This window comes from Melospiza georgiana, chromosome 7 (assembly GCF_028018845.1).
Source record: "Melospiza georgiana isolate bMelGeo1 chromosome 7, bMelGeo1.pri, whole genome shotgun sequence".
Taxonomy (NCBI): Eukaryota; Metazoa; Chordata; class Aves; order Passeriformes; family Passerellidae; genus Melospiza; species Melospiza georgiana.
In genome coordinates, this window is record NC_080436.1 from 20,413,532 (window position 1) to 20,433,839 (window position 20,308).

Below are 20,308 nucleotides of genomic sequence, written 5' to 3' on the forward strand. Positions count from 1 at the left end.
TTTGAATTCTTTTATCTGTCACTATTATATCTTTGCGGCCGAGTGGGTTTGAACAAGATGCCCATAGAAAATATTTTTAATTTTGCCTTTACCAAACAGTTGCAGCCTCCTGGTGTACAGGATTTAAGCTTCCCTGGATTTAACCTTTCTTCCCTGCTTTTGTCAGCACTGGGCCTGGTCATTGAGAAAAAGAAATCCTAACAAAATAACAATAATGAAATGTGCCAGGGTAGGGAGAGCTGTACCCTGTGATTCTTTAGGCTCTGCAGCCCTAAACAGAGTTTGTGTTCTCTACTGCTGCATGAGTAGTAGAGAACACATGGCCAATGGTGGAGCCCTGTAATGCAGAACATTTTCAAAAATGCCCAAGGTGTCACCACCCTGGCTCAGTGGTCCCCAGCAGTGGATATATATTATGGACACTGCCTCCTGGTCATATCTCATCTGAAAACTCATACTACAGTTATGACTCTGCCAGTAAATAAAACAGGACCAGGAGCTCTGGGCCCTGAGGCCAAGCAGCAGGGACCAGCCATATCAGCACTGCATGGCCTGTGACCCTCAGGCATACTCATCCTGATTAGGATTTAGAACAGGTTTATGTTCGTTCAGCCTGCAGTGTTGCAGTGAGGAGGGGGCTGTGCTGTGGTGTTTGTGCTGTTTATGCAAATGGGTGAGATGGAGGTGCAGAGCACCTTGGGTCCCACTGGAGGACTGCGGGGGTGGGACAAAGCCAGGACAGACAGCTCTGTAGTTTCCCCTGGAAATGGCCTGGCTGCATGATCCCCCACAAGTAATGGCTGGACCCTCTCCTGCAAAGATAGCTGGCATGGGCCAAAACCAGACCAAGTGGTGCACCTAAACCAGGATGGCCATGAGCAGAGCAGGGCTGGGGATTGCCCAGCACCGTGCAGCCAGGCCTGCAGAGCATAGGAGAGTCAGCAGCAAGGCGGTGCCCTCAGTGAGGCAGGAACAAGCTGGGACTCGCAGCTGCCAGCACAGGGTGAAGTCAGGATGGATGTTTTGACATTTCAGTGTTTCTTGAGCTCCTATTCATTCTCCACTCTAGTGCAACCGTCGCTTAGACTTCCTACAGCTAGAGCAATATATTGGCAGCTGCCTTCCTGTTGTAAAGTCAACACAGGGAGCCCAGGACAGGTCCTGGAGCCAGAAGGTAGTTTTATTCATCTAATCTCTAGCTATTTAGACAGTGATTAGAACCATAGCAACTATCTGAGCCACTTGAATTAGTTAGATACAGAGATAGCAACACTTGTTATTTATACAGCACCCTTTATTGGAAAATTAAAAAATGTCAGATACCTGTTTCATTGAGTAGGTAAACTGCATTCATTTGTTGACATGGAGGTGCCATGAAACCTCTCTTTGTATCACTGGGATACAACTACACGATAGAGACTGTTGGCAACAAATATGTAAAACAGTTAGAAGTTCTAAGGAAAAAAAAAAATAAACCAAGGGGATAAAAACATACTAAACAGATGAAGAATTAGTCTATACGCAGAGCCAAGCCAAAACTTGGCAGCTTTATAAACCATCTAACATAGAAATAAATGAAAGTCCAAACAATAGGAACAAACCTGGAACAAATAAAATCATGAACTCAGAAATGTTACCAATTGATTGCAAAGATAAAAATGCCTGTTGAATTCATTGTCTCCCTGTAGTTTATTCTACTGCATACTTTGCTTCTGGGAAGATTCTGCATCTGAAAAAGCCATATGAAGTATATTCATCAAACAGCAGAAATGGAAATAAATATTTCTCACTTGAAATGACAAGACACAAATTTGTCTCTATACTATTAGCTGGTTTTCCTCTGAATCATCTTGAACTTCTAGTCAGACAGCAAAGTTAAAATAAATTATTTCATCATGCTGCAGAATATTTCTTAACTGTGTAATTCTTTCCTTTGCAGAATGCAGGTACCAACAGATTGTGGTTCTGTGTCAGCATTTCCTCAGTGACTCTCAACTTTTGCAGAATTTATGTTTTGACTAAAAGAATGTAATTATTTTTATAGATAAAAAAATTTGTATGTGTATACTGATTCCACACAGTCCTGCTCAATGCCAAAAATAATATGCTCTGTGTCCAAACCAAAATGTAGACTATATCAATGAGGTCATCTCTGAAGCTTAATTATGAGATAATAGTTGCAACTTCTAATTTCAAGCTTAATAATTTTTATGACATCCAGCTTCACAGCACAGAACCAGTGTGAATGCAATAGGAATCGTCATTCCCTTGGCATGCACTTGGCTGCCATCTGGGCTTGCCCAGCAGCAGTACAGCCATCCCCAGGAGCATTCAGGAGGGGAAAGGGCACATGCCAGACCCCCCTCCCCTCATGGCTGCAGGCCCTGAGATACCTCCCCATGGTCATCGAACCCAGAGGTCTCTCAAGTGCCCTGTTAGCCAAGGTCTTGAGTTTGCAAACCCGAGGTAAAAACCTGCCCGAGATAAGATAACGTGTAGTGCTTACATTAGTGACTGAGAAGGACAAATTAGTTAGATAGCTAAAATTAAGAATATATCCCTCCTTTATTTAAACCATTCCAATTTAAATGTTTTCTCCTAAGAAACAAATGAGCCAACGAGGCAGTGGTATTGCGTCACTGCCTGACCGTCATCGCTGTGGCAGGGATGGATCTGACTGGCTTTAATCTCATTGTCCATCTCAGTGCACGAAGGCCAGCTGCGTTTGAGGCCCAGCAAATGACAAGCCAAGTTTGATATATCAGCCAATTAGCAGCATTGGTATTTATGCAGGACTGAAGCTGAAAGTGCAAATAAGGCCAGTGACTAAACCTTTCCAGCAATTACATTTAATAAGGTACTGCATGTTATTTACAGAAAAGATAGATCACACAACTTCTACATGTAAATGCACAGAGTGTGAAGACAAAAGCTGTACTCTCATAACATGCTAAACAAAATAAATAAACCAGAATTATTTTGGCACAATAACTATTACATAAATAAATATTCTAGAACATAATGAATTGACATTTATTTACAGTCTATTGAAAGTGCAAACAATTGGCTGAAAATTAGGATATTTGTAAATGTGTAAGACCAGAAGATGTGTAACCAGCCATGATTAATTCTAGCTGAAGTTTAAGGTTTTAATGTCCAGGAAAATATTCTCTTGAAATCCATTTGTGCATATTGTGCTCTTTTTGAACCAGTCCTTTGCTACCTTTAATGCTATTGATTTTAATGACCTTACTTTTTAACTGAATTTTTTAAAAACCTGATTGGTAATTTAAAAAGAAGGAAGTAAAATGTAAACACTGATTAAGCTATTTATCATTCAAATATTTTCAGTCCTGTCAGTTTTCTGAAATGGCCACACTGCTTGTAGTAGTAGACAGTATGATTAAGACTAGGAATTTTTCTTAGTATTTTTTGTATTTAAAATGGAAATACGTGTAAATCTTCTCTGAATGGAACTGTACCTTGGACCGCTCTTGAACCTACATTATTTCATCAGATCCTTACATCCTTCTTCTGTTGAGGTCAAGAGCAGCCGAGCAAGCTAAACTGATGATCAGTTTTGGTCCTGACCTGAAGTATAAATCATAAAATACAGGTTCTTAATTAGGGAGAAGAACCCACTACCTACCTTAGAACTGTTGTAAGTTTTTGTGCATTTCCCACTAACTATTCTATCTTTTGCCTTTATTTAAAATCTGTATGAGATATCACTTACTACACCTTAAGATGAATTAATAGTTCACAACATGGCCACCCATACACCTACAGTGCATAAATTCTTCCTCAGCCAAAGTTGTCCAGCAGGCTGGTACATTGTGCGTTGCCTAAGACCTTATGGTTTGCTTTTTTGCTTATTTTTGTAGTGGCAGTGCAGTAGCAGAGAAAGTGAAGTTCTTAACAAGTGACCTTGAGAGGATAAAAGATCGTTTCTCATCATTGCTTCAAATGTTTATGCTCGGCGCGGTTCCAGTCGGTGAGACATCTGTGATAAAGTTCTCTGGTTGTCAATCACATTTAATTGCCGCACGTAGCTCCGAACATCCTGATGGTTTTTATTAGTTAGGGCTGCATCAGGATCTGGTGAAAGAGAAATGATGTAGGATTGATACACATAAATGGACAAATGCCTGAACAAAATGCACAACTCCTTACCAGCTGTCACAGGAAAGACTAGATCCTGGCGAGTTAAAAAGGAAATATTTAGAAATTGCTCTCTTGGAAACCTTTTCTCCGCATCTGATGGTCTTTCTGGTTACTACCCCCACAAATTAACTTTTCTTTTGGACATCCTTGGCTACATTTACTAAAATTGATGGCCCTTGGTTACAGTTTGACATATCACCTTATCAGTCATTAGCTATATATTATACAGCTAACAAGTACAATTTAAAGCTGCTCATTTGCTTTTGAACCAGGAACTTTCACAGATTCAAAATTTTGTAATCGATTTTAGCCTCTTTTCATGCAATATTCTCATTTTAGATATTGTATCAATGTAGTGCTTAGTGGCTGCCCCATTCAAGCCTCAGAATTCACTACCTGTATACATTTCTTAACCACATTACACCTACTCCAGCAGCAGTTATGGAATACTACTGAGTTACAGTCTAAGTATCTTCAGTCCCATAGGAACAGCTTACAGTGTAATGTAATATGTGTTAGGTAATTTAAATTCAACTAAAATATTATACTGAGACATCTACATTACATTACACATACACACACAAAACCCAAGGAATTTAGATACAGTAGATCTATATACTGACATTTTGTTATATCATGTATAATGAAAATCTGCTTCCATTTCTATGTATGTGGAGGTCTCACTTGTGCTTAATACATCAAAATTAAAGACACAAAGCCAGAAAAAACCCAGATTATGGATGAAAAAAAAAATCTTTCTTAATTTCTACCTTTCTACAGCAATTTGTACAGATCTTCTACAGTTAAGCTTTGACTCATATGGAAAGAAACTATTTTTATAAAAATATAGTTTTATATTATTCTGTTGTTCGAGAAAGAGGAAGGGTACTGTGAGTCAAAATGGATGAAGTGCTGAGGAAATGCCCATGTGACTGAGACTGACAGTGGAGCTCGATGGGATGAGACCCACAGAGAAGCCTGTTTGACCATACAGCTCTGTCATCTTAAATGGCCTCAAGGAAGTTCTGGTAATTATACTGACAAACAGGTTTTAAATTCACCGCCTTATGCAGTTATGTCATTTACAAAGGTCATGTCTCCAGACTGGTTTCATATTAAAACAGCATTTATCCAAGCAACTATTTGTGTGCTGCTGCCTGCTAGACTTATTTCAACCACTTCTGAATCCAGTGTCTAATTTCAACTGGCTCTAATGTGACAGATGGGTAGAGACCTCGCAGATATTTAGCTCTTTCACATGCATGGAAAAGAGATAGAGGAGAAGGGGTTTATTAGAGCTTCCTGAACGATATTTCACCCTGTGAAACATCCCAGGATCCAAACATGGAAGAATCACTGGAAAGCAGGCTCTTCAGTTCTGGTACACACAGAATTAGTTGTAATTACTGTAGCTACTGATGATAATGCTGACAGTACAGATGTTGTAACACACTTACTGAAAGATTGGCTTCGGCAGAATTTCACTGTCCTGACAGTGTTGGCAATCATGCGCTGGAAGGAAAAGATGGGATGCAATCAGAGAACAAGCACTGTATTTCATCAGCATTCAAACGAAGCACCTCTGTGCCTGAGTGTGAAGACACATGCCAATAAAAGCAGTCATATGAATGAAAATATAATTTTAATGCTGCTACTTTAATGTATAGGGTGTGATTTGCATTTACACAGGCTTTAAATAAGCATGAGTATAATTTACATGCGCTCAGAGAACTCTTTCCCTTGCTTGAATGCTGTAAAAGGACCTAAGTAAGAATGAAAATCAGCCCCTTCAATGTGCATTTCTTTGATAGCATCTTACCATATTGAAAAGTAAAAGGAATACCACGGAGTATATACACGTTAATTTAAAGACTATCAGCACCTAACAGCGAGGCCATTTCTAGAATATATTCAGCAATTAAAGAGCTTTCACCTTTTATACAAACTTGAGTTTAAAATGCATTCTCCTGGAAGCTGACAGGGTTAATAAGCACATGAGGGTGATTCCACTGGCAGAATGCTCGGTTCACAGGTGAGAAGGCCACTGTCAGTACTGTGGCCTGCAGCCAGGTTTCATAAACAGACCTGTTACACAGTGTTACTTTGCACAAGTATATCTCACTCAACCTGAAAAGTGGATTCACTTTTGGTGGACCCTTCTACTGACAGTTCACCAAAAAAAAAGCAGAAGTAACTTCAGTCCTTCTTGGCTGTGCTTCCTCTTCAGCAAAAAAACCTCCATCATTTCATTCAATTCAGTTTCAATCAATACACTTGCTGTGATAAACCAGATGTTATTTTACAATAGATTTTAAGAAAATAAATTAAAGTTATTCATACAGCAAAACATTAGTTCTGGACTGTAGAAATTTAACTGGTTTCTGTGATTAGCACCACAGAAATAATATACCCACCAGTATGGGGCAGAATTAGTTGTTCTACATAATGTCAAATAAACTGAAATTTCAGCAGTTAGCTAAATAGTTTGATTCAATCCCTGTAATAAGGACATTTGTTTCAGTTTCTTTTGTTTAAAAAAAGTAGAGGGAGGAAATGCTGCTCCCTATCAGACTCTAATGTCTGTGTTCCAACACAGCGACATCTTCTAATGCAGCCACTCTCACCAGGCTGCTTCAGACATTATGGAAAATTTGTGTGAGATTAACAAGCTAGTTAGCCATAAGCTCTCACAAAATGGAATTATATATCTCTTACTAGTGAACAAGAAAGCCTGGGGCATATGCTCCTCTAAATTCATTATAATCTTAAATGAAATCATAATTATAATCTTAAATTAAAATGTTACAAATTAACTAAGCTTGTGAAATCTCTCATTCCAGAATGGGAAGCACCAATGTAAGACATCCCTTACACACACAATGGATAATCTCACACAGTTTAATGTACCATCGAGCATACAAAAATGTGTTGGTTGGTCAGCGTAAGAAATGCTACTGATATATGATGTCCTAAATGTTTGTGGATTACACCTCGTATTAGCAAATGAAACTGATCTAAAACACACTTTCCCAAAAGACCTAGGGAATCCAGATCTGAATCTGCTATGTTGTTCCTAAAGTTACATGTATCTACATGTATAATTCAAGTAAGTGTAAATTTTATCCTAATGTAATTTTCATACCTCTTCAAGCCACTATTACTATGCAGATTCTCTAGGGGACTTACCTTGCAAACATCCTCCCAGGTGCTTAGCATTAAGCATGTGAATAAACTCCACTAACTTCAATGGAACCTCTTAAATACTCAGGGTAACTGGGCTGAGACAGAACATACTGCATGCAACAGTGTCGGTTTTTCAGTCTAACACAATCAAATCTAAGTCAAAACAACACAAGCATATAAAAATGACTGTTTCACACTTCTGTGGCTTCATATTTGGCTCTGTTATGTGATGCTGTTATTTTGGTTTATACCAGTTCAAAAAATACTCATCTACAATAACTGTTTCAAGGAGAGATCATAAAGCTGAACTGCACCAGCCAACACAATGAAGTTTCAAGACTGTCTACCTTCAAAGGAAGCTTTGCTAAGAACACTTCATTTTCAGAAAGATAGCTAGTTTTGCTTGATATGCTTTCTAGATGGATTGTTAATACACACCCTAATTTTTCATACCCGTAAGTATTTAGGTTGTGAAGCCTCATCTCATAATAATCTTTGGAGTTATCATTATTTAGCTTCATATATGAAAACTTAGATTTATCCAAAAAAGTGTTCTTTGAAATAATTTTACTCTTTTTTCTCTTGTGGGGAGTTTGTTCTCAAAAAAAGCAGAACATCCAGAATAAATACTGTAATGCAGTACTGTACTGAAAGAAAAAATATGGGTATGTGGTGAAGGTTTTTAAAAAAGTTTTTGCTATTTTCAAATTTGCTGTTATGTGGGCCCTTCTAGGCAAGGAAAAATAGAAGTGGCAATGGACTTGTCTGACTTCTTGTTAAAGGCTGAACTGCCTGGCTTCCTTCAGTTGGCTGAAAGACTTCATTTTAAAGGGTTCCTTTGCCTTTTCCTGAGGATGATGTGATTCTATCTGTGCATTCAGAATTATCATGGCAATGACGAAATACAAACCAATGAGGAACTGAGTGTTAAGGCTGAATAAATGTGGTCCAAAGACAGCATCACAAGCCAATGGGGAGATTCTGAAGCATTATGTATCTTTGAAGAGCTCTTTTCACACTACTTTTTTTCCAAGTGTTGTTCTACTGTCTCATAATGTCTAAGCTCCTAACAGTTCCTTTTTGTAAGGTACAAAGTGAACAGAAAAACAGGTTATGAAACAAAGTGAAATTTCCATTCCCAAATCTCGTAGATAAGTTAGATTGTCTTCTATTGATGCAAGAAAACTAGAAACATGGACAGAAAAAATGTTCAGATGGAAGTTTAATTGCCTGCTCCTTACAGTTTTTCTTCAAATAGAGGATCATCTCTAGTCAATGCCTGCAAAGATTAACCTCTGTTTACTCACAGTGCTAAGCAAGACCACTATCAAAAAGCTATACAAACCTAAATTTGGATCTTTCTGAAATAGAACCAACTGCATAATATAATAAATAATGGCTACTACCAGCATGCTGTGTATACACAACAATACCCTTTCAAGTTTTACAGTTTGGAATTGTGGCAGCAGGCCAGAACATTATCTTCTAATTCATTCCAAACCCAAGTTGCTAAATATTATAAATATTCATATATGCTATTGAAAACTACTAAGGGCTTTAGTCACACACTTTTTGCATAATCTTTATGTTCCAAAAATTAAAGAATGTTTGCCCCCTTTTTTTGCATATGGATAAGAGTGTGAATTCCCTTTTGTTCATCTCCACAAAACCTGAAAACAAATATGCACAAATTCTCTAATCCTCTTTTCTCACCTGAAGGGTGAAGAGGCTCGACAAAAAGAAGTATCAGTGGTCAGGACTATCTTGTGCTGCCATGGCAGGTCAGCACTTCCAGAGCTTTTTCCTGACTTCTGCTCCCTCTACAGGTGTTATTCCTGACATAATGCTGGGTAATGTCAAATGGACAAGGTGCCACAAAAAGTAATCTTTGTTCAGGCTCTCTGATGATTTAAGAAATGGCACTGATAAAGTTCCCAATTAATTGAATCTTCCCTTTGTCTATGAATACAAAATTCTGTACTGGCAGTCAGAGTGCAATTAGGCAGCTGAGGTTATAAAGAAAAAAATCAGTAAGTGGTCAAAAGTATGAAATATTGCCTGTTCCTAAGGAGAGTCATGCTCAGTACTTTCCTCACTTTCCTCTCTCTTCCTTCTCTGCCAAGACCTAATTCTAGGAAAGCACTTATAAATTTTTTCTAAATATTTAGTCATAAAAGCAGTGTCACTTAAATGGTGTACATTGCCGTGTACCTTCCAAACTAAAACTACAGTATTTAAAAAGCTTTAAAAGGTTTGCTCCTCTGTAATAAATATGTCTTCAGTTATTACATAGATGAGTCTTCTGAAGGCTCATTTACAACTAATGTGTACTATCAAATCACCAGGGGAGAAGAGATGTAGGTGGTTTGGTATCTTGTCATATATGCCAAACTAGAATGTACATCTGAGCAACACCATGGTGGAAACAGCTTCTTGCAGTGAGATAAGTAAAAGACATTCAATACTTCTCTTACACCATGTCTTGTTTGCTAGTGAAGACAAAGCCTTACACTACAATGACCAGTAATTTAGTAATTTAGTAATTTTGCCTACTTATTGAAAAATACATAAATAACATTTTCCAGACTGGATTTTAAGGCTTCATGCAATGGCATGAGTAAAGAGCACAAACACAGTGCAAATACAAAGACTAAGAGCATACCTATTTCTGACATGTTCAGTACTGTTTACCCACGACTGGTACAAACCAAATGGGTATGTTTACAAACTTCCCTCTTTACCCATAGCTGTGACTTTGCCACATGTGGTTACTCTCTTCCCTGGCTAGGTGTCCCTGTCCTCCCACTCCTCACAGCCTCCTCCAGATAAGGCATCTGTGGGGATCAGAAGATGGGGAAGGGAAAGAAAGAGCAGGCAGTCACAAAGGCAGCAGCAGGTAAAGCTCAGCAATGCTCAGCAGAGTGATGTCCCCTTACTACTGCCAATACCACAGTTCTGTCACTCCACCACTGAAAAGATCAATATATAGGAAAGAGTAGCAGGAAAAAATTGACTCAGTCTTTTTCTTTGTTAGCTTGAGTTGCTAAAAAAGACTAGGCTAATGTGGCTCAACACCATCTGTCTGTTTTTCCCTTCTTCCCTAGATAATTTTGTTCAATTTGAAAAAAGAACCCAGAGTTTTCAAACACAAGAAAGCTCCTACCAATTTTCTGTGAAAACAGATGGCTGTGGACAAGAGAAAGATTGTGTAAGTGTCCTCCTGTCTCCTTCAGGAAAAAGGCTGTAGTGCAAGTTCCTATGTTATGACAAAAGCCTATTCACACAGAATTCCCCAGCCATGAAGAAACAACACATGCCCCAGCCACGAGGAGAGATCTGAGCAGAGCTCAAGCAGCCATGAAACACAAATGTTTAGGAAACCAGGCCTTGCCGTTTCTGGCACTCAGGGAGCTCCTGGCTCAGACACTGCCTGACAGCTTCTGCATGTTTTAGGATGCATCATTTAATATAAATAATAACAGAAACATTGCAAAACAGGAAAGATTTAAAGGAAGCTGCTTCAGCTGAAGAGATGCCACTAGATCAAACTTCTACTTTTGGCTGCCCGTTACAGGAATAAAGTTGTCAGCAGCACATCAGCTGTCGGGATCAGGGCTCTGTGGTGAGAATGCAGACGTGATGCCAGAGGCTGTTCTCAGTTTCATCACTGTGCTTACATGGGAGTCGGAGGGACCCACCTCCTCCAGTGGCAAGTGGCACCACCAGTGGCAACTACCCAGATATTTTTATTCGTAAACTTTAGCAAGCATAAAAGTAAACAATCTTCCAAAGAACCAAGATGTTTCAGAAACATCAGTAAGAGTGGCTCCCAGCAACACTCTAAGGAATCTCCATCTGCTTATGACAGAACATCATGTAGCAGAACAAACAGACAGCAACAACAAATGGCAGGACATGATTCCTATGAAAAAATCTGGTTCCTACTTTTCTCCTGAAAATGGCAGAGTAACATCACAAAAACTTGGGCTTATACTTATTTAAAAGAGAGGAGAATTTACCTGAGAGTTATCTAGCTGAGTGGTCTTGTCTTCACAGTTTAATATCTGGCAATTATGTGTGGATATGACAGTTTTAAGCTTAACGCAAGTAGGCGGCAGCGACTGAGGTTTAACAGTAGGCTTTTCTTCTTTGCTTGACCTGATGACACATGCAAAAAGCTAAAAACTGCCAGGTCCACAGTAGGATTTGAATGAATTATGTGGGTGGAATTTGAACACAGGTTGCTCTGAACAGCTACGGGTTGAGAAAGGCAGTAAAAGCACCTAGAAGCATGCAGAAGAGCTAGTGAAGAACAATAAAGAGACAAAAGATATACTTGTGGTAAGGCCTGGAGAAAAAGCAGAGTGAGCTTTTAGGTGGAATACCAACCAAAGAAAGGCTTAGAATACTAAAAAAGGAGAATGTTTCCCTTTCTGGTGAGTTGAGGAACATGAGACATAGTACTGATTCCATAAAAAATATGCAGCATCAAAAATGCATGAACTGATCTTCCCATTCCTCTCCTAATGAAAACTAACAAAACTCAGATTACTGGTACTACATTCTTGCAGTATTAAACGTTATTTAAAACTTTTCAGTGCTACTAGTAAACTCTTTTTCTGGGGGTAACATTCTTTTGACAATAAGACAATGTGCAGACTAAGGTAAAGAGAGCAGACCTGCAGAAACTTAGATATAGATCTGTTTAAGCTGCTATAAAATTCACTCTTGGCTTTGGGAGTGCCAAAATGTGGTACAGTGGTGCAGAACTATTCTTAAATGACAAGCCTGTGTTGAACTTCTGTCTATGGCAAGTGCTTACAGGAGACCTCCTCCCTCAGGTAGTGGCTTTCACACAAAATGAGGCATAAAGAGCTTGAAGCACGGAGCTCTGAGGCCAGTGGATGTACTGGCTCTTCTGGCTCAGGAGGTGTAAACAGGCCAAGTGAGGTGGAGATGATGGAGCCAGCCACAGAACCATGGCTATAGCAATGCAGCTGCCATCCATTCTGGTTTGGAGGTGTTCCAACCAAGTCTGAGATCCCCTTTGTGTTCCCCAAAGTATTTACTGTCTATACTGTTGTTTCTATACCTAATTAAAACAGGCAGTGCAGAAAAAAAGTCCTTTTCTGCAGGTAGCATGCTCAAGGCCTTTGGAAGGAGATGGCAACACAGTCTGCATATGCAATTACAGAATTCCATTATTGCAAAGTGAGGTCAGGCCCTCACTCAGGCATTAGCACTGCCATTTACTTACAAAATGTCTCATCTTAGTGAAGGGGTATTTTCAACCAAGGACAGAGGCTGTCCTGGAGCTACAGATTAAAATCTAAGAGAATTCATTCAGAGTGATGATCACTTTCCTGTGAAGTTTTTTAAAGAGGGTAAAGCACTCCTTTTTCCCCCTCTGCAGTTATCAGTGCTCAGAGGGTCAGACAAACGCCTGCACAGTGCAGTGGAAATAACTGGAGTTATGTAACTCCAGTGGAATGGAGTGGTTCTGATTACTGTACTACTAAGAACAAGCACATGTAGGTGCCAGAGGAAATATGCTCTAGCATGGCTGCTGAATGGCTGAGAGGAAACAGCCTCAAGTTGTGCCAGGGGAGGTTTAGATTGGATATGAGAAAAAATTTCTTCACTTTGAGGGCGGTCAGGCATTGGAATAGGCTGCCCAGGAAGGTGGTGGAATCACTATGCCTGGAAGCGTTCAAAGAGCATGTGGATGTGGTACTCAGGGACAAAGTTTACTGGGGAACCCAGTGGTGCTGGGCTAAGAGTTGGACTCGGGGATCTTGGAGATCTTTTCCAACCTTAGTGATCCTGTGATTCTACTATTGACTGCCAGAGCAGAAAGTCAGGTTTGGTTTTCCTATGCAGATGCCATAGCTGGGTTTGGCTATGCACGTTCTCAGATACAGGTGTCATTAACCACACTAATGAGGAACATGATCTTAGCAACTAAGAAAACGTCTTCTCACTGCTGAGAAATTCAAGTTTCAGCTGAGACTTCTGCAATGGAAGGTTGCCTGCCTGAAGTTTTTGACAATGGTATTTGGAATTATAACAGCTTATGTGCAGGACTTATATCAGATTTGAGCATGATCTAGCCTTTTATCATTGATTTTCCTTTCCAGTAGGAAAGCAATCAAGCCACACACATCTCCTTTCATTAGTGAAGGGAAAGAAGAAATATATGTTGTGCAAGTTCTTTGCAATGCTTTTCTCATTCTCCAAGGAGCAATGCAGAACTATCCCAGCCTGAGGCAGTTCAGGCCTGTTTGAAGGAACAGCATTGAAAATCACAGGTTGGTCCCACACTGTTAAAAAGTGTCTCTAACAGCTCTGCTTCCTGTCCCTGATGCTCCCTCTCCTAGGAAATATTTTGGCTGTGCATGCCTCAGTGGGCAGTTTATTCTCTACCTCTGTGAGGTTTTCCAGAAAACCAGAGGCCCCAGGCTCTGTGTACAATGCAGGCTATTTTTGCCAGGTCTTGGTCCTGCCTTCATTCTCCCTAGCCCTGAAAGTCACTGTTGAGAAGTTCACTCTTGAAGAGGTGAATAGGGAGGTATTTTTAAGTTTCCTTTCAAATACGTCATACATACCATTTTCTCGAAGTTTACTAGATTGTCAGTGAATGTCTTGTTTCCCTCATGAGTAAACGTCATGTCTGTATAGAAATAAAAAACACATAAAAGCCCATTTCTGAATCATGGCCATACAAAATAGCAGAATGTTTTATCTACCCTTACAAAAATTGTAGCAGCTGTAAAGTAAAAAAATTAGGTTTTAATGTGCAGCATTTCTAAGACTAATAAAATTGAGGTATGATATTCAGATGTACAAAAGCAGTTTGTCTTGTCTCTGTATCGTGCTTTTCATAATGGAAAAAGATCATACCTCACACTGAGATTGATTTTTGCTTCTTCTTGCTGCTACTCTTATCCTTCAGATATTTGACAAATAGCTCTCAAGTTAATGATTCTGGTAGCATCCAAGCTTACCTTTTATAAGCAGTGGCATGAAAGGAATTATTGGAGGGTCCAATTTAGCTACAGTCAGTCTGTAGGCCCTATGGTTTCTTGATGGATCCTTACAAAAAAAGAGAAATCAAATAATTACTAATATGTATTATTATATATATCAAGACACTATATACATTAATTTAGATGTCATGGTATTTATTAAAAACATTATCTTTTTCCTGTGACTTTAAAAGTGCATCTGTAAATTCAGACACCTTTTATCATTCTCCCTGACTGGTTACACAATGAGAATGCAACCACTAAACACAAACATTTTTTCATGCCAAATACCTAGGTTAGATATGATTACAAAAACATTCTTCATAAAAGAAACCACATATTTTTTCCTCCCTCCTTACAGCTGCAGATCCAGTTTTTCATATGTTGTAGCAGTAAAATGTATTGCCTGGAAAAATCCAGGTTGAGAAATAGCATTTCCCATATGTACTATTGGAAAACAAGTGATAAAGCTTTTCTGAGTTCCCAGATTAACTTTGAGTGGTACATAAGTTCTCTCAGAGTAAGTTCCTAAGAGTATAATTTATTAGTCATACATACTTGTTTTAGCAGCTCTAAAATGGGATCATAAACTTCTTAAAGTCAAACAAGGACATATAAAATGTTCTGAATCAAGGAATTCAAATCAGAAACTGAATTATCTCAGATTGCGCATAGAATAAGGGATCTATTGCTATTCACCATTAAGCTTTCAAACTCTGCATAGATCTTCTTGAACTTGCTTGGGAGTTTCTGTTAAGAAAAACAAAAATAGCAAACCTTAATTAAATCAGATCAGTGCAGTAATTTTACTGTAAATGCTAGTTCCTTCTACAACGCCCTAAGTCAGGAAAGTGCTCTTTTTTTGCCAGATATTTCTAACAATGTGCTAATCTAAAATACAACATGTTTCCTAGCAACCAGATTAAAAATAGAGACGGGACCAGCCATGAAACCTGGATCCTGATTTAAACCCTGACTTGAATTCAGTCCTTTGGGATGTTTAGATTCAGATTTTTGTTTGGCTCACATAGCAATCACTGAATTCAGAATGTAACGGGAAATTCATGTGGATGCTTTCAGGACATCTCTGATTATAGCCTATCTGAAAATAAAATTTACACCCAGCTTGCATAGGGGCTGATCAGTTTAATTATTCATACCTATGATGAACTGCCCTTGCAAACATTCATATTCAGGCCTGGGCATTTCCAGGAGGTTTTCTTTTTGCTCATGCTGATGCATTTATTAGTAAAATTTTTGACATGCTCAGCAGCAAAGGTCTTCCATCACTTTCTGGGGTACAAATTAATGAAAATTTTTTCAGTCCACAATACCTACACAAATAAATAATGGTCACTTGATCATGCAATGATTGAGATGAGATGGGCTTTACTAAATACTTTCTTTCCCCCTCATGCATAGTATGTTACACAGATTAAATAACTTTACTCTAAAGACTATAAGATATGTTATAAATTGGTTTCAAAGATCACTGTAATTTTTTTATGTACCATCAGAATATATCAGTTATTTTAGTAAGAAATTTCTCTGTATTTGCTGAGTTTTTTAGACTATTATTAGCAGTGGATAACATTAAAAATTAATAGAGACTTTATAGTGCAGAAATTATTTCTTGCAATACTTTCTACATTTGAAGTGTGTACCCTGGCAAGCTATTTACACTGTGCCACAGCAAGGGCCTAATTTTTAATGATGTGTGTCAACAACTGTGTGCCTAGTTTGCATATGCATGCAGATTAGGTATTTGTGAAGTAACTGGTATAATTGGACATTTGCACCTGCAAATATCTAATTTCTGCATGCAACTAATGTAAATGCATGAAATATAGAAAAAATCAGGTCTTGGTATGTTTGTCTTTAAGCAATTTCTGTATATATCTGGCTAAAAATCAAATTGCAGAAATTCTCTCATTAAAGCAACTGCTCTACAGAACCAGAGTGTGATAACATTTCCATGATCTCCACATGTACAAATGATCTGTGCCCCCCCTACCAGCTCAGATTTAGTGTTGATTTCAGATTGCTGTATGTAGTATATACATTCAATTCCTTCTTCTCTAGTCCTGTACTGTCTCAGCTCTCCCAGCTCCTCTCAGTAGCCACCAATAAAGGATCATTATTTTGAGAACCAGAAAATCTTTACCAGTAGCACTGACTTGATATGATAAATATACTTTTGAAAACGGAACTGGTGTACCCTCAGACATGTTAGTCTGATCTGTGTAAGAGCACATTTTTAAAGGTGTTCAAATTTTGCTTTCAGTTGCATCAATAACCACAGTCATGCTAATTATTTTAAATTTCTAATGAACAAAATGCATGCACATTTAAATCTGTACTGCTTTTGATATCCAGTATGTTCTCAGTGGTTACACTGTGCTGGACACTGCACCCTTTTTTATAACCTCATACAAAAGAGCAAAGCCACAGAAAAAGGTGGAAGCTCTGACAATGAAGACCAAACTGCCAGTAAGCCTGGAAATGCATGTCAGAGAGAAAACCAGAACTGGTCCCACATTTTAACAGGGCAACAGAGTCCCTGTGGAGATCAGAAAATAATATGTATAAACAGAGGATGAATTTAAGAGAATTATTAGTAGAGTGATCTCACTGAACCACCAGTAAAGAGAAGGCACACAGAGGATGGGCTGACCTAAGAGGTTAGCTGGCTAGCTTGCTCATCCTGTTGGGCAGTTTAGCTCTGCAATGGGAGCCACTGTTGTCACTCTTGTTAACTCCTGTGAGTATTCAGCACATCCATGGGTGTACTATATTGCCTTACTAATAAATACTGTCAGCCTTAGCTAAGGCTTATGGTCAGGAGCTGAATTAGTAGATCTAGCTTTATCAATAATAAAGGCCCTATTCACGTTTTTCCTAAATACAAGCACAAGTCCCTCTCAAGCTTCCTGGAATAGGATTTTAGCAAAGACTTACCTCCCACGTTAATGAGAGACGGCTCACAGCAACATTGCTCAGTCCCATAATAATAGCGAAAAAGGAATTCAGATTTTTGTATTCCTTACAGCTGAAACACAAAGGGCCAGGTATTAAGTTGCATATATCAGTCAGAGCAGTACTTAAGACAACCTTAAGAGCTGAACCCAGGCATCTAGCTTAGAAGTAACTGAATTTAAGCAGTCCTGGCCAGCTTGCCTGCAGACACCTCTTCACCAATGTGCTAGCACTTCACCACACTCTGCAGGCTTCCTTCCCTTCCCTCCTAAAATGACCTCCCTTCTACTTCACTGGGCGCCAGCTTCTGCAAGGAATTCTAGTCTTTCAACCAATTCTCCACCCAGATACACAGTCCTAAAACTGGGCTCAATTCAGTCCCAAGGGATACCAGAAACAGTGCAAACAACTGTTTATAACTTCATTTGCTGCAAAACTTGCTGACAGCTCCTGAACAGCTAATGAATGCTTGAAGCTCTCCTTAGGCAATCTTCCTTGCAGTTTACAGGGCCACTGAGTCTTTTTAAAGGGAGGAGACCAGCTGTCCCCTTGCAGGGACCTCTCCTGCAGTATAGGATTTCTATTCCTTATAGATTCTGGGACTTCTAGTATGTTTCAGGAAAAGAGCAGCCATTTGTTACCAGCTTCATTAAAGAGGTCCTGGTCAAAAGGAGCTCCAGGTCCCACTCCATCTCTAATGCACAGAAGGATTTTGCTATCAGTCAGGAAAAACTGGAACATGTAATTGAGTGCTATGGAAGATCCAACATGCTATATGAAGGAGTAGATACAACCTGATGGGCACAGTCAACACAACTGCTCAGTTGGGTCTGCATCAGTGGCTCACTGACTCAATAGGAAAGGAAGAGATAAAACAAAGCCTATCAGGAAAAAAACTCACAAAACTGCACCTCACTGGGTTTTTGCAAACAATCTCTTATTTTTCTCAACTGATGTGCAAACAACATCCAATTTCAGCACCTCAATCTCTGTTTCTTCAGCTGTGAGTGGCTTTCCTTAGGAGTTGGTATTGAGACTGTTGGGGCTTAACATCTCAATTGGTGACATGGCCAGTGGGTTTGAGTGCACCATCAGGAGGTTTGCTGATGACACTGAGCTGTGTGGTGCAGTTGGCACGCTGGATAGAAGGGATGCCATCCAGAGAGACTTTGACAGGCTTGAGAGCTGGGACTGTGTGAACCTTATGAGATTCAACAAGGCCAAGTGCAAGGTCCTGTACCTAAGCTGGGGCAATCCCAAGCACAAACACAGGCTGGCTGAAGAATGGATTGAGAGCAGCAGCCCTGGGGAGAAGAACCTGGGGGTGCTGGTGGACAAGACTCTACATGAGCTGATAATATGTGCTTGCAGCCTCAAAAGCCAACAATGTCCTGCAGCAAAAGCACCGTGGCCAGCAGGCCAAGGGAGGTGGCTCTCCCCTGCTGTTCTTGTGAGGCCCTACCTCCAGAGTTGGGTCCGGCCCTGGAACTCCAACATATGAAGGACATGGATCTGCCGGAGTGAGTGCAAAGGAGGGCACTAATGTGGTGAGACACTGAGCAGCCTGCCCAGAGAAGTTGTGGCTGCCCCATTCCTGGAAGGGATCAAGACCAGGTTGGATGGGGCTTTAAGCAACCTGGGCTAGTGGAAGAATGGGCTGTTCCTGCCCATGACAAGGGGGTTGGAACTTGATGATCTTTACAGTCCTTTCCAACCCAAACTATTCTATGATTCTGTGATTTACCAAGAAAACTTTAAAAAGACTCAATCTATGATTCTCGTATTTTTAATTCATCATGGAAGCTCTTAGCTCCTCTGAGGTATCCTTAGCTTCAGACAAAATTAGTACAATCATCTCATCCTACTGACTTCATGATTGCCACATCATCCTATTCTCCATCATCCACACCATTCTATTCTTTCTGTACTTTCATTTTTCCAGATTTGGATGTATTGAGTGAGTGAGTCTTTGAGATCTCGGCCTCACTTGTGTCTGCACCGTGTGAACACTGAGCATGTGAATAAATGATCTCTCCCATATGCTGGTTTGTCTTTTGGGAGATTGATGCCCTCTCAGATCTTCTGGCAGAGCTGCTCACACAAATTCTCCTACATCAGATTAATGTCAGTGAGCAAGGGTAGAATGGATAAACTCAAATGCTAAAGCTACACCGACTTAATCTACTAGTACAGGTCAGGGAGTGCCTCATTAGTGGATCTGAGGGGAGATAAAGATGAAAAGCAGGCAGGATAGGCTGTCAGTGATAACCTCTTCCCTAAGCATAAGTAAATCCATAAAGAGATATCTGTCCACAGCCCATGACAAGATTGGGAATAAATTATGGCAGGGTTAAATAATTAGTAACACACAGCACTAGTGCTCAAACAAAGTAGGCAGCTGTAACTGTATCTGCAATATTTAATTTGAATCTATCTTCATATTTAAAAGAAAATGTTTTGCCAAATACCCTGTTAAGGAATACAATTTGACATTGTCCCAGTTAAAATCCACATAGATATATGATATTCTACCTCAGGTACTCAGTAAATCCTACAGGGACTACTATAAATAGCTCAGTTCCAGATAAAGGACCCCTGTAAGGCACTAGAAACAATGCTCCATCACTCTACTGCATATAAACTCCATGTAAAATGTCAAAAAGTGGATGCTCTAAAGCACCACAAAGCACCACCTAGAGCAGAGGTCCCTCTGCCTCACAGAATGGACTGTACCAGGAAAATCTCCTTGTTAGGATGAATAGCAAACACACACATACACTCTCTGGTCTCCAAAACAAACGTGTATGTGGTTAAAGTCTCTTTGTACTCACACAAGCATATTCATCTTGCCATTTTCTCTACAAACACACAGTTCAGAGATTTCTCACAGGCTCCTTGGGCTTATAACATATGCACATGTACACAAAGAATGATTTTCAAAAACTGAATGAAAATGTCTG

The 20,308-nt window shown here is 39.5% G+C and overlaps 1 protein-coding gene across 4 annotated transcripts in view; it reads right to left on the minus strand.

Annotated features, from left to right (window-relative positions):
• Positions 1-1,249: 1,249 nt before the first annotated feature.
• Positions 1,250-20,308, minus strand: part of RAPGEF4 (Rap guanine nucleotide exchange factor 4) — a 140,863-nt gene continuing 121,804 nt past the window's right edge. For 2 of the 4 annotated variants that reach the window (XM_058027622.1, XM_058027624.1), the window contains exons 26-31: positions 17,331-17,421; positions 15,072-15,122; positions 14,352-14,439; positions 13,953-14,017; positions 5,622-5,676; positions 1,250-4,098 (exon numbers count right to left, since the gene is read on the minus strand). In XM_058027622.1, coding sequence (XP_057883605.1) covers positions 3,971-4,098; positions 5,622-5,676; positions 13,953-14,017; positions 14,352-14,439; positions 15,072-15,122; positions 17,331-17,421 — 478 coding nt within the window. In that variant the 3' untranslated portion in view covers positions 1,250-3,970. The remainder of the gene's footprint in view (positions 4,099-5,621; positions 5,677-13,952; positions 14,018-14,351; positions 14,440-15,071; positions 15,123-17,330; positions 17,422-20,308) is intronic. The other 2 variants (XM_058027623.1, XM_058027625.1) reach the window with 1 other exon arrangement.